Below are 14,697 nucleotides of genomic sequence, written 5' to 3'. Positions count from 1 at the left end.
CTGCTGTCAGCAGGCTTCGCAAATGCCACACAAATTTAACAGTATAACGCATGGCTTTCTTCATTGTATGACAGCCATTTACGATTGGTGCCGTCTTTAAAACAGAAAACCCTCTGTACCACAGAGTTTTTTGATTTCTGCAAAAAAATGTTTTTAGGTCATCTGACTGGGGTCTCTTGAAATAATCAAAAGTTGGTCTGGCATCCTGGCATTCCCTGACTCTCTCTTCCACTGAAACTGGACTGGGCCTGTCATCAACCTCAATGCTCTCTTCCACTGAAACTGGACTGGGCCTGTCATCAACATCAATGCTCACTTCCACTGAAGCTGGACTGGGCCTGTCATCAACCTCAATGCTCACTTCCACTGAAACTGGACTGGACCTATCATCAACCTGAATATGAATAAAATAGTGTAACGACCCTGGGTTTATAAGCGCGGAAATCAACTCTACCGCTTGAGCATGCTTTTGCGGAACAGTCGATAGCGCGCCGGACGATGAGTGGTAGGAACCGTGGCGATGAGGATCATAGCTAGCAAATCACTGTAGCCATATTCTCACGCACAAAATATGAATTTGAGAGGGAAAGGACTTGATTCGATTTACAATATGTATACTATTTGCAACCAATGGCTGTATAGACATGAAATAAAATTAGCTAATTAACGTTTGTATATGTCTAATGCAATTTAGCGTTTATAACGACAAGGCAAAAACAATCAGAATCAAATGAAAATGCTTATTTTAACTAAGTAAAATTATACAACAGTAAATCACTGATACTCAAGTGATTGCCATTTCCCACAAAAATCCCCATAGGACGGCGAAATCTAACGTTAGGCATTCAGAGCTTTACTAGGCGTCAAATTTGAGTTTTTCCGCTGGCGGGTTTGAACACCAGTAACTGTACGTCTTTACCTCAATTCTTTCTTTCTGGTACATTTACACATCAGTAGCTGACCAATAGTATTTGCATTTCACTCATAAATTCTGATATAACATGTTATATTTGTAACACATATCTACCGCTTCGGCTGCACTGTCTTTGGCTTCGCTGTTCTCTCCGTCTACTCTTTTACCTGCGAACCGGGTTGTGGCATCTTCCTCTTGCCAGTCTAGCACTTCGATGTTAGCGTCGGTGGCAATGGTACTAGTACTACTACCGAATATGTCGGTTAGTTTTTTACATTTACTTGCATTTGAGTGAAGACTTTTGAATCTTTTGTCTCTTAACTTTTCAGCCCCACCCTTACGTTTTTTACTTTGCTTTTCCATTTTCTATTGTAGCTAGTTTTCGAGCTGTCACTGTCCGTGTCAATGTGAGTGTGGGCGGGGCTATGGGTTGCATATACGTTCGTTTTCAATAGACCATAGGGCCTGGGGGAAAGGAGCCCGTTGGCCCGTGTCGCTCAACCTTCAGCCAACTTTTTTATTAGTAGTAAAACATGTATAAGGCCCACCGGCCCAGAGGTCCCAGGCTGTGGCTGTGATCGGGAGACCCACGAGGCAGCGCACCATTGGTCCGGGTTAGGGGAGGGTTTAGCAGGCAGGGATTTCCTTGTCCCATCGTGCTCTAGCAAATCAGTTGGACAGTGTTTCCTCCGACACATTGGTGTGGCTGGCTTGGCAGGGTTGTGTTACGGAGGACGCATGGCTCTCGACCTTCGCCTCCTCCCGAGTCCTTATGGGAGTTGCAGCGATGAGACAAGACTGTAACTACCAATTGGGGAGAAAAAAGGGGTAAAAAGTAAAATAATTGGGCTGCCTGTGTAAACACATGCATGCACATTAAACATACACAAGGAGTCAACATTTTTAATGAGGGAAGAGAAGCTTTATACCAGCATATTCAAAACCCATGTAGTACTTCTCAGTGTATTTACAAAACATAAAGAGGTAAAAAAAAAAAAAAAAGAATAACAGAAAAAGGAAGAAAATGAACACATCACAAATGGAAATAAACATAACCAACATTTGGAATCCAAAAATGTGTAAATTGTCAAATTTAAAATAAAAAAATATGCATCTTTCATTATTCATACTTGTGACTTTAAACTAACATTAAAACAAACGGCTCTGTATTGGTGTCCCCTAGTTCATCTTTCCACTCTCTCTTTCGTTCTCTCTTTCTGTCCATCCCTCCATGTGTTAGATACATAAAGAAGAGGAGTTAGATTCATGAGATTTAGATCTACGGGAGGGAATAGTAAAATCCTGGACTAAATAATATCGTCACGGACTAAATATTATCGTAATAAACTAACATGGGCTGAGGATTAGGTTTAAAATAATACAAAACACAGCTATTTTACCTCTACACATACTCTCAAATACATTAAGATCACAGTTTTTCCGGATGACAATAATAAATTAATTAAGAGAATGATTTAAATGCATGTTTTTAATAATACCTTCACACAAAAATCCCTACAACCATTGTCACCAATTGCTGCACTTTTAGTTTTCCTTTTTCGTTCAATCTACAGTCTTGCATTCTTTGAAAAATCATAACAGACATTGCATCCTTTTGACAAGGCAGAAAATAGTTCTCTTTCAGACAACCAACTGCTTGCATTTTCTCTGTTCTCTCCGTCTCAGATGTGTCATCGTTAGATTGGCAAATCTCTATTTGTTTTTAGGTGTTGATTCCCGTAGTCAAGACATAGATATAAGGATGAACATTGCTCCCAGTAAATGATAAGATGTGACCTTACAGTACTCTCTAGCCAGTACACTTACACAGTGTACAACTCAACAAGCAGGAGTACATTCTCAAACCATTCACCACACCAAACAAAATCAACCAACCAATAAAAAACGAAATTGAAAACATGGCCCATACTGTACTGAATGATCTCTCTCTCGCTCTCTCTCTCTCTCTCTATAGCACATCAGATTCAAGTGTATGGAGGTGAAACAAAAAAAACATTGGTGAATGTTCACTGTGGGACAAAGATCTCATATCACTGAAGCTGTCACCCCTCTCCAATCAAAGACTGTGGTTGCCATAATCTTCATCCAATGAGAGACGGAGGATACCATTAAATAGGCTTTATCCCAGGTTGTTGTATATCCAATGAGACTGAAGTTGTCATCTCAATATAATTCATCCAATCATAGACTGTGGTTGCCATCATGCCCATCAAATCTCAAGACTCATAACGAATGCAGGTGGGGAGACAGGCCAGAAAGCTATCCGCTCAGATTTCTTTACACTTGAGGGTTTTCAGTGTCTTTTCCACAAGATGGTGGAGCATGGTACATCTTTCTGTGTTAGCATGACTGAGAGTATGCACAGTGACATACATTTATAAATATACAGGGATTTTTATTTCCTGGTTTGTTAGAATGGAGGTTCCTTTCATACAGTCTCTGATGGTAGGTGATGAACGAAGCAGAAGGTCACAAGTGTAAAAGTGAGAGGAAACAGAAGAAGAGAACAAACACAGATCGAGAAAGGCCAGGGGGAGAACAAGGCCTGGGTCCACTGTCCTGGTAGGGAGGGCACAGAGAGGAAGAGCCACTGGGCATAGATGACATCACGTCCTGTCTCTTCCACCATTCCACACCACTAACTGACCAGCTGGCGGAGCCTTCACACACTCATCGTCATGTTTGGAGAATACTACAGAGAGAGAGATGGACAAAGGGGGTTATGTAAATATTATCAATACTCTTATGAAGCCAAACATCACTTTTTATGGTATGAACAAATAGGGTACACACACTGAAATTCCCCTGCACACACCTGAGGTGGTTGGTGAAACATTGTGTTGGTAATGGGGCCTTTCAGTGTCCAGGCCCTTTAATATTTATTATCAACACCATGTAAAAAAGGTACAGTTGGTAGGCTAATGTTCATTTTGAAAGTTGGTAAAGATAATCTTTAGTCCTACTGCTAAAATGTGTGTCGCTGGCCCTTGGAATAACTTCTGTGGGTGCGGGTATGGACTCACGCTCTCGTTCTGAAAGGGGTTGAGGAAGTTGCCCCCCATCTCGCCGTCATCTCTGGGGGTCCCCGGCTGGTTACTCATACTCAGGCTACCAGGAGAGTTCTGATCAGGACCAATCACACAACATAGATAATAGATGATATTTCTATCTGTATACCATACATACGAAATAGGGTAGATTAACCATTAACGGTAGTACCAATATTTTAACCACATACAAATCACTACAAAATTCTGCCTGATAATTGATTGGTGCAAATGACTAATGGTATGGGTTGGGTTGGAGTCTTCTCCTACCTTAGGGAGGCTATCCATGTCACCAGACCCTGGGTAGTTGGGAGAGAGAAGGGCATTACTACTATACAGTCTCAGTAAACACATCAAGTTGCCCTTCAAAAGACTAGTGTAGTGAGTTAAGAACAAGCTCAAAGTGTGCGTGTGTGTCTGTTTAAGGGTTCTATTCAGCTTCATAGCGTGATTGAAATTTAAAGGCAATGTTCCTGCTTTAGAGACTGCATTCATGGTAAACGCTCCATAAATGCTTCAGCTTTACAAATTGAATAGAGCCCTAAGTGTTACCTAGCGATCCATTCATGTGATGTGGCTCCATTCCTGCCATCCCTCCCATTGGACCGTCTGCACCGGCACCCATTGGAAACTAAGTCCAAAACACAAGCAAACAGTATTAAACAGTTAAATCACACGCACACTCACACTCACACACACATAATGTTGGTTAAGTTGTCTTACATTTGGTCTGTTTCCACCAGGGGGGACTGTGTTGATCATGGTGTATATGTTGTCACCGGAGTTAGTCGAGTCTGACAGGAAACACAGTGTACACAACTCATACATACAGTATACATATGTACACACACACACACACATCCCCTCAGGTTAAGTACCCACTAGGAACTTTAACATACTATAAGCCAAATAGGCAACTGACTTCAGGTAAAGTCACACTTTAAGCCAGATATATACAGTTAAGTTGTTTCACAGACCAAATCGCTGAAGTCAGTTTGTAACATTGTGAATGCATCCCTGTCCCTGTCTAACCCCACACATACATCCATTAGCCCCACTCAGGTCAAGGCCCCCAAACACACACACACGCACACACTACCTGCTGGGCTGGGCATTATTGGAGTACCAGGTGGCCCCCCTCCTCCCGGCGGACCCTAAAATGAGCGTTGATAATTGGGAGATTAATGCCTCACAGCAACTACACACCAACAATACAATGCTCCAAATATCTATAAAGACAATACACTATATACTGCCTTGTAACTAACAGGCAAATACAGACAACCAACTTCCAGTCACATAGTTTCAAGTATCAAGTTTTAATGTCACATGCTCAAGTACAGTGAAATGCTTTTCTTGCTAGCTCTAATCCCAACAATGCAGTAATCAATAACAATGTAATGCCAAAAATAACAAGGTAGAAAAAAAACACAAAAATAAGAAATAAGAAGAACACAATAATGTAAATAAGAATACTATATACAGGGTCATACTATACAGAGGGTCATACTATATACATACCACATAACTCCCCGGAGACGCAGAGGAATAGGGGATCTACAGACAGACAAAGAGAGAGAGAGTGAGAAAATAACATTTCTCTTTATTCAAATCCTCTCTTCAGGAAATGTATGTTAAAAAAAATATATAGATATATTTGATGTTTTATTGTTATTGTGGTTTATTTAGGTATCTGTCTTGGTGGTTGTGTTAAAGTGTTTTTCTGTGCTCACCGAGTTGGCGTTTTGAGGATTTGGCCAAGGTCTACCCCCACCAGGTCCCCTAAAATACACACACACACACACACACACACACACACACACACACACACACACACCACACACACACACACACACACACACACACACACACACACACACACACACACATTTTAGATCACTCTGTTCTTACACAGTCCTGGGTTGTTCTATTTCCCGTCAACAGTATTGGCAAGAACACATCATTTAGAGGCCAGAGAAAGGAAGAGAGGACACCACATCCAATCATAATCAGCTCTGAGGGTAGTGATCGTATCTAGTGAGGGATTGAGGAAATATTGTTTTTATAGAACTCTTGCGTAACCACATCCTTTGGGGGGAAGAGTTAAAGGACGGTGTGGATTGTATGTTTACAGTGCTGTGTCTGTTCATTGTGTGTGTGTGTGCGCGCATGCGTGTGTGCACATGTTTTTGTGTGTAGTGTGTGTATGTATATAGGGAGGCGCACAATTGGCCCAGCGTCATCCAGGTTTAGCCGGGGTAGGCCGTCATTGTAAATAAGAATTTGTTCTTAACTGACTTGCCTAGTTAAATAAAAGGTTAAATAAAAATAAAATAAATACAAATGTACAGTGCCTTCGGAGAGTATTGACCCCATGACTTTTTCCAATTTTTTTTTTACGTTACAGCCTTATTCTAAAATATATATATATTTTTACAGTAAAAAATCCTAGGGAATCCACACATAATACTCCATAATGACAAAGTGAAAAAAGTTTTTGGGGGAAAAACGGAAATACCTTATTTACCGTATTCAGACCCTTTGCTATGAGACTCGAAATTGAGTTCAGCTGCATCCTATTTCTATTGATCATCCTTGATGTTTCTACAACTTGATTGGAGTCCACCTGTGGTAAATTCAATTGATTGGACATGATTTGGAAAGGCAAACACCTGTCTATAAGGTCCCACAGTTGACAGTGCATGTCAGAGCAAAAGCCAAGCCATGAGGTCGACGGAATTGTCTGTAGAGCTCTGAGACAGGATTGTGTCAAGGCACAGATCTGGGAAAGGTTACCAAAACATTTCTGCAGCATTGAAGATCCCCAAGAACATAGTGGCCTCCATCATTCTTTTAATGGAAGAAGTTTGGAACCACACAGACTCTTCCTAAAGCTGATTGCACGGCCAAACTGAGCAATCGGGGGAGAAGGGCCTTGGTCAGAAAGGTGACCAAGAACCCGATGGTCACTCTGACAGAGCTCTAGAGTGCATCTGTGGAGATGGGAGAACCTTCCAGAAGGACAACCAATCAGTAAAAGGCACATGACAGCCCGCTTGGAGTTTGCCAAAAGACACCTAAAGACTCTCAGACCATGAGAAACAAGATTCTTTGGTCTGATGAAACCAAGATTGAACTCTTTGGCTTGAATGCCAAGCGTCACTTCTAGAGGAAACCTGGCACCATCCTTACGGTGAAGCACGGTGGTGGCAGCATCATGCTGTGGGGATGTTTTTCGGCAGGGACTGGGAGACTAGTCAGGATCGAGGGAAAGATGAACCTAGCTGAGTACATAGAGATGCTTGATGAAAACCTGCTCCAGAGCGCTCAGGACCTCAGATGGGGGTGAAGGTTCACCTTCCAACAGGAAAACAACCAGAGCCAAGACAACACAGGAGTGGCTTCGGAACAAGTCTCCGAATGTCCTTGAGTGGCCCAGCCAGAGCCCGGATTTGAACCTGATCAAACATCTCTGGAGAGACCTGAAAATAGTTGTGCAGCAACGCTCCCCATCCAACCTGACAGAGCTTGAGAGGATCTGCAGAGAAGAATGGGAGAAACTCCCCAAATACAGGTGTGCCAAGCTTGTATCATACCCAAGAAGACTCGATGCTGTAATCACTGCCAAAGAATGCTTCAACAAAGTACTGAGTAAAGGTTCTGAATACTTATGTAAATGTGATAATTCAGTTTTTTATATTTTTTATATAAATTAGCAAAAGTTTCTTAACCTGTTTTTGCTTTGTCATTATGGGGTATTGTGTGTAGATTGATGAGGACAAAACAATAATACATTTTAGAATAAAGCTATAACGTAACAAAATGTGAAAAAGTCAAGGGTTCTGAATACTTTCCGAATGCACTGTATGTGTGTGTGTAGTGTAGTGTGTGTATGTGTTTGTGTGTATTGATGACAGAGTGCTCACATGTTCATGCCAGGCATCCCAGGGCCGACAAGTGCATTTAGAGGAGGTCTCATCCCTCCACCGTAGTTCTGGAAAAAAGAAACCCAAGGTCAAAGGTCAAACTACTGTAAAGTAATGTACACAAATCAAACAGGATCCACAGGTGGAGAGTAGAAATACTACTATTGTATACTACCACACATAAAAACAAATATATTCACCCACCTACAAACACAAACAACCAAACATACGCTAATGTTACAGAAGGAGTTTAAACTTATGCAAACCTGGAGATTTCATCCAATCACATACCTGTGGCGCAAGAGGGACCATCCCTCTGGGTGGAGTCATTCGCTGCATGGGCCCGCCCATATTTGGATGCCCTGAAAAAAACAGAGCGCCATCAGCTCGCAGTCCTTGTATGTGTGTGTATGTGAGTAAGAGTCTGTGGTGTGTATGTGTGACACACACCTTGCTGTCTTGTGGGGTCCATTCCGCTGGGTAGCATAGGCTGGTTACCATGGACCCCCATTGCCTGAGCCGAAATCGTCATCATCATCACAGAATATAACACAAAATCATTAACATACACTAAAGCTAAGGGGCTATACACACAATAATGTCCAAACCCGGTCAAAGAGGGTAAGACAAGACAATATAATGTAGTCAAATAAGATATAAAGAGAAGCAGATATAAGTGAAGGGAAATAAAAAAGATGAGGGTACATATCCTATTGTAGCCTGAGGAGCGTGTCTGTGCATCAGTGATCTTACCTGATTAGGTATTCTAAGGGGAGGTCTGGGCCCACCAGGATAACGAGGTGACATGAACGACTGTGAAGGTACACACGCACAAACAAACACACACACAAACATACACACAGGGTTACAAGCATGCACACACATACCAGTACACACACAAAGAGAGAGGGGGGATAGAGGACGATAGAGTTAGGGAGAGATAAAGTCCGATGGAAAGAGATAAAGTATACGATAATGAATGCTAACAATGTTAGTATGACAGTCGGTTATGACACTTCTACACTCCCATGACTAACTACTATATGTATGTTTCAGTGTGTTTCCTGTAGGATGTTTGTGTTCTGTGATTGAAATATAATGTTGCTATTGTGTGTGTCTGCTATCCAATGTCTACACCAATGAACTGTCACAATGGGACAATAAACTGTCCCATAAATGTTGGGGTCAATTCAAACTAAACCAAACCAGTTGTGTGTATTCATGGATGCCAAGGGAAGGCTTCCCCAAATATTTGACAAATTCAAAAATAAAAAGGATCAAATAATTTATCTTTCGTCTCTCTGTGTTTTCATAATTTCCCTTCAATTCGCAAGCAGCTGAATCTCACCGGAAAAGTCATCCGAGCAAGGGAAACAGCGCCCCACTGTCTCAGTATGTGTAGCCCATGTATTTGATGCTGTCTGGACAAAAAGAGTATGCCGCCATAACATTTGATTGATTGATGCCAGCAAGCATTTGGCTTCCCTTGATAAAAAAAAGTATAAAATAATTAGCCAATCAGCGTTCAGCTGAGCTCAACTTTGGGTTGTCCTGGCACAGTAAAACACCCCCCAAGGGACGGCAGTTAGGATTTGGCTTCACACCAATCAAATCACATTCAACGCAAACATTTTTATTTATTTTTTACGTTTCTGTTTCTGGTCTGTTTTTGTTGTTGTCCTGTAGTAGCTAGCTTGCTAAATCAACCTTTTCCTAAGACATGGATGGAGATGGGGATTTGAACTTGTGGTTTTGACTTAATTCTCTGTACATTCTCTGTATGATTATGAAGGTGATTCTGATCTAACCATAAATTAATATATTGTGCCACTAGCCTGAGACAAATTAAGTTCAATATGTAGCCTAGATGTAGACTAGGCTCACGTTAACTAGCTAGCTAACTTAGCTGGTTCATTGTTGCCCATGCAAGGAAGTTAGGCTAGCAAGATATTTTAGCTAGGTAGCCTATGATAACAAAAACGTAAAGCATACTGTATGACAAAGCGATAGACCATTTTGCCAAAATGAAAGAGAGGTGGATGGCATTGGTCTACAAGTAGGATGAGTCAACATTTTTTACTTATACGCGCACACACACACACAGAAAGAAATCAGTACCATGGACAGCCACATGATATATAGCAAGATTGATTGGACTAAATAATTTTTGGTATCTTTAAGTTTGTTTTCACTGTATTATAGCCTAGTTGATTTGATAATGTTTAAGTGTAAATGGTGCTAGAATAGCAGAGGCAGTGCTCCTGTTGTCTTTATGCTGACTTGCGGCAACTCCGTGGTTCTAAATCAGTAGTTATTTAGTAAACTGTCTAAAATATGCCTGGCTGACCATGCTGTGGGTCATGTAACTGTTTGTTACATGCAATATGTTGCTCTCTGGTTTTGTGATGAAAAAAACTAATGTGTAGTTGAATTTATTCCGCCGCTGTGTGACTTTTGTCTTTTTGTTGTCTCGGCTTTATTGTATATCATGGTGACATAGGAACGAATTGGTTATAGAGAAACTAACACAATTATCACAACATAGGTTGGAATATGGCTTTTTTACTGGCTTGGCTTCCACAGGGATTTTACCCACGCACCGCTATTGAACCAAACGCAACCAATTATGTGAGCTACAGAGAAGCAGTACCATAACACACCACTAGGGAGCAGTATCAAAATACACCACTAGGGCGCAGTATCATAAGACACCACTAGGGAGCAGTATTATACCATTAGGGAGCAGTATCATAAGAGACCACTAGAGAGCAGTATCATAAGACACCACTAGGGAGCAGTATTATACCACTAGGGAGCAGTATCATAAGACACCACTAGGTAGCAGTATCATAAGACACCACTAGGGTGCAGTACCATAACACACCATTAGGGAGCAGAACCATAACACACCACTAGGGAGCAGTATCCTTAGACACCACTAGGGGGCAGTACCAAAACACACCGCTAGGGTGCAGTACCATAACACACCACTAGGTGGCAGTGACATCCAGTTGACATCCAGTCCCTCTGCTACCTGCTTTCCTCTCTGTTTGGATCCAAATTAAATGGACATTGACTTTACAACACAGAGGAGGTGGTGGAAAAGGGTGAGTTTTGACTCAAGTTTGAGATTTCTGAAAAGCTGATCTGAAAAATTGCCACGAAGGCTATTGATCTTAGTGTCAGACGTGAGCTATTGAGTTGGACTGTTAATGACATTTAATCAATGCGCTACCAGCCGACTGACTAATGTAATGGAGAGACTGACTGCCTAAGAGAGGAAGCTCATAGTGCTCAGACACACACACACTAACATGCACACATACAGTACCAGTCAAAGGTTTGGACACCTACTCATTCAAGGGTATTTCTTAATTTTTTTACTATTTTCTACATTGTAGAATAATAGTGAAGACATCAAAACTATGAAATAACACATATGGACTCATGTAGTAACCAAAAAAGTGTTAAATCAAAATATATTTTACATTTTAGATTCTTCAAAGTAGCCACCCTTTGCCTTGATTACAACTTTGCACACTCTTGGCATTCTCTCAATCAGCTTCAACAGTCTTGAAGGAGTTTCCACAAATGCTGAGCACTTGTTGGCTGCTTTTCCTTCACTCTGCCGTCCAACTCATCCCAAACCATCTCAATTGGGTTGAGGTCGGGTGATTGTGGAGGCCAGGTCATCTGATGCAGCACTCCAGCACTTCCCTTCTTGGTCAAATAGCCCTTACACAGCCTGGAGGTGTGTTGGGTCATTGACCTGTTGAAAATTAAATGATAGTCCCACTAAACACAAACCATGATGGGTGGCGTATCACTGCAGAATGCTGTGGTGCCATGCTGTTAAGTGTGCCTTAATTCTAAAGAAATCACAGACAGTGTCACTAGCAAAGCACCCCCACCACATCACACCTCCTCCTCCATGCTTCACGGTGGGAACCACACATGCGGAGATCATCCGTTCACCTACTCTGAATCTCACAAGACACGGTGGGTGAATCAAAAATCTCAAATTTGGACTCATCAGAACAAAGGACAGATTTCACCGGTCTAATCTCCATTGCTCATGTTTCTTGGCCCAAGCAAGTCTCTTCTTCTTATTGGTGTCCTTTAAAATAGTGGTTTCTTTGCAGCAATTTGACCATGAAGGCCTGATTCACGCAGTCTCCTCTAAACAGTTGATGTTGAGATGTGTCTGTTACTTGAACTCTGTGAAGCATTTATTTGGGCTGCAATTTCTGAGGCTAGTAACTCTAATGACCTTATCCTCTGCAGCAGAGGTAACTCTGAGTCTTCCTTCCTGTGGCGGTCCTCAGGAGAGCCAGTTCATCAGTTTCATCATAATGCTTGATGGTTTTTATGACTGCATTTGAAGAAACTTTCAAGTTCTTGAAATGTTCCGCATTGAGTTACCTTCATGTCTTAAAGTAATGATGGACTGTCGTTTCTCTTTGTTTATTTGAGCTGTTCTTGCCATAATATGAACTTGGTCTTCTACCAAATACCAGCTTCTGATACCAAATACCAGCTTCTGTTATACCAAATATACTTCTGTATACCAACCCTACCTTGTCACAAACACAACTGATTGGCTCAAACGCATTAAGGAAAGAAATTCCACAAATTCACTTTTAACAAGGTACACCTGTTAATTGAAATGCACTCTCAGTGACTACCTCATGAAGATGGTTGAGAGAATGCCAAGAGTGTGCAAAGCTGTCATCAGGGCAAAGCGTGGCTACTTTGAAGAATCTCAAATACCAAATATGTTTTGATTTGCTTTTTGGTTACTACATGATTCCATATGTGTTATTTCATAGTTTTGATATCTTCACTATTACTCTACAACGTAGAAAATAGTAAAACTAAAGAAAAACCCCTTGCTACAGAGCGTCAAGTCCATGTATTGCTAAACATACACAAATGGAAAGATGATTGAATTAGTCCTTGTGAACATGTAGTGTTGTTGTTTAGAGGATGAAGTACAGGTAGCCTCCTCTAACACACACACCACACACACACACACACACACACACACACACACACACACACACACAACACACACACACACACACACACACACACACACACACACACACACACACACACACACACACACACACACACACACGTTAACACTCTCCCCTTGACATGACCATCTAACAAAGCTAATCTACCATCTAATGCAGCTGGTAGGAGGGTTATGGATGACATGGTATTGAAGATGGGCTCTGTTATAAGATCAACTAGCAGGGATGATCTCGATTCTCACTTCAATCAGTCAGTTCAGCAGAAGATTTTGTTTTTTCTGCAGTTCCATGGTAACTCCCAACTCAACTCCTCTAGCCATACCCTTCACCCTCTTCTGCTTCAATTCAAAACCAAAGTCCTGAAGACAAGGGGTTGCCATTAATGACCCATTGGACAATAGTGAGAGTACCTGCCTGGTGTCGTGGTATCTGTTCTGGCTATAGGACAGAACGTTCTGTTGGTCATAATCTTAGATTACTAATCTGCATAGACAACCATTTCTGTCTCCCACACAACACAAAGATAACAACAGCAGGAACTGTGTGGTCACCGCAATGACGCACAGCAATCGGCTGAGTGCCATGTTAAATACTTCCCTGTAGCCCATTCAGCCAGAGCACGGGAAGATCTGCTTTATAAATTCCAATGGTGTGTGTGTGTGTGGTGTGTGTGTGTGTGTGTGTGTGTGTGTGTGTGTGTGTGTGTGTGGTGTGTGTGTGTGTGTGTGTGTGTGTGTGGATGTGTGTGTACTGGAAGAATCCTGGAGGTACAGGACCCACTGGCATTCCCTCTCCTGGGGGAAGTTCCCAAGGATGGGACTGGGTGCTGCTGCTGACTCTGGAAGACAACACACACACACCACACACACACACACACACCACACACACACACACACACACACACACACACACACACACACACACACACACACACACAGTAAGTGATGTTAGACCATGGTGGTGGTGGTGTATCAGTGACACACCAATCTAACAATGCTCCAAAGACATCCAACATCCCACCACCAGGAGACCAAAATAATTGCCACCAATATCCCACAATATCTTGGCAAACTCAACCTCCCAGAACCCTAGTAATATCCATAATCCAGCGCATGACTCTACTTATTATACAGGAGCAAATCATAACAGTATCCCAGTTTCTTTGTTATCATGTCATGATCAAATGAGCCTCCCTCCTCTGTCTCGGTGGTCTCTTTCCTGTGCGTTTCTGCCGGCCTCCCTGGTTATTTTTACTCCTTATTTGTTTTCCCCCAGACAGGCGGTGTGGGCACATTTCACCACTGCCTCGGACTGCTTCCTGTGCTATTTTACAAACTCCCCAATATTACCAAGTCCCAAACATACCACCAGACAATGGCTATGGGCAGGGAGGCAGGGAGATGGCCACAGACAGGAGCGTATTTAAGGGTAGAGGAGGGAAGCAAAATGCTGGTGGTCTGCAAAGAGGTGTTATCAGACACAGTGGTGAGTGACAGTAAAGATAGTTACCGCCCTTCAGTCGTCCTCTCTCTCCCTGTCCATTCATCCTCTCTCTCTCTTGCTCTCTCTGTATCTCTCTCTCTCGCTCTCGCTTTATCTCCTTAGGCATAGACTGGGTGTAAAGAGTCGCTGTGAGACAGACCCAAACTCTCTGAAGTTTCTGCTGGCTGACTTTTTAGGTCAGACTGCAACACAGTTACTAATCAGAGCCAAGATAACAGTCAACTACACCCCTTTTCCTCCCTTTCCTC

General features: G+C 42.1%; 1 protein-coding gene across 1 annotated transcript; it reads right to left on the bottom strand.

Annotated features, from left to right (window-relative positions):
- Nucleotides 1-1,798: 1,798 nt before the first annotated feature.
- On the bottom strand, nucleotides 1,799-13,775 carry LOC111974588 (single-stranded DNA-binding protein 2-like). Its single transcript, XM_024002426.2, has 13 exons — nucleotides 13,700-13,775; nucleotides 8,661-8,723; nucleotides 8,358-8,421; nucleotides 8,199-8,269; nucleotides 7,908-7,975; nucleotides 5,715-5,763; nucleotides 5,503-5,538; nucleotides 5,081-5,135; nucleotides 4,705-4,775; nucleotides 4,534-4,612; nucleotides 4,252-4,280; nucleotides 3,958-4,056; nucleotides 1,799-3,626 (listed from the first exon to the last, which is right to left on the bottom strand). Exons 1-13 carry the CDS (start codon nucleotides 13,730-13,732, stop codon nucleotides 3,597-3,599), a joined length of 747 nt encoding a protein of 248 aa, XP_023858194.1. The 5' UTR covers nucleotides 13,733-13,775; the 3' UTR covers nucleotides 1,799-3,596.
- Between the last annotated feature and the right edge of the window lie 922 nt (nucleotides 13,776-14,697).

The sequence above is a fragment of the Salvelinus sp. IW2-2015 genome, linkage group LG15, assembly GCF_002910315.2.
Source record: "Salvelinus sp. IW2-2015 linkage group LG15, ASM291031v2, whole genome shotgun sequence".
Taxonomy (NCBI): Eukaryota; Metazoa; Chordata; class Actinopteri; order Salmoniformes; family Salmonidae; genus Salvelinus; species Salvelinus sp. IW2-2015.
This window is presented reverse-complemented; position numbering and strand designations above follow the sequence as displayed.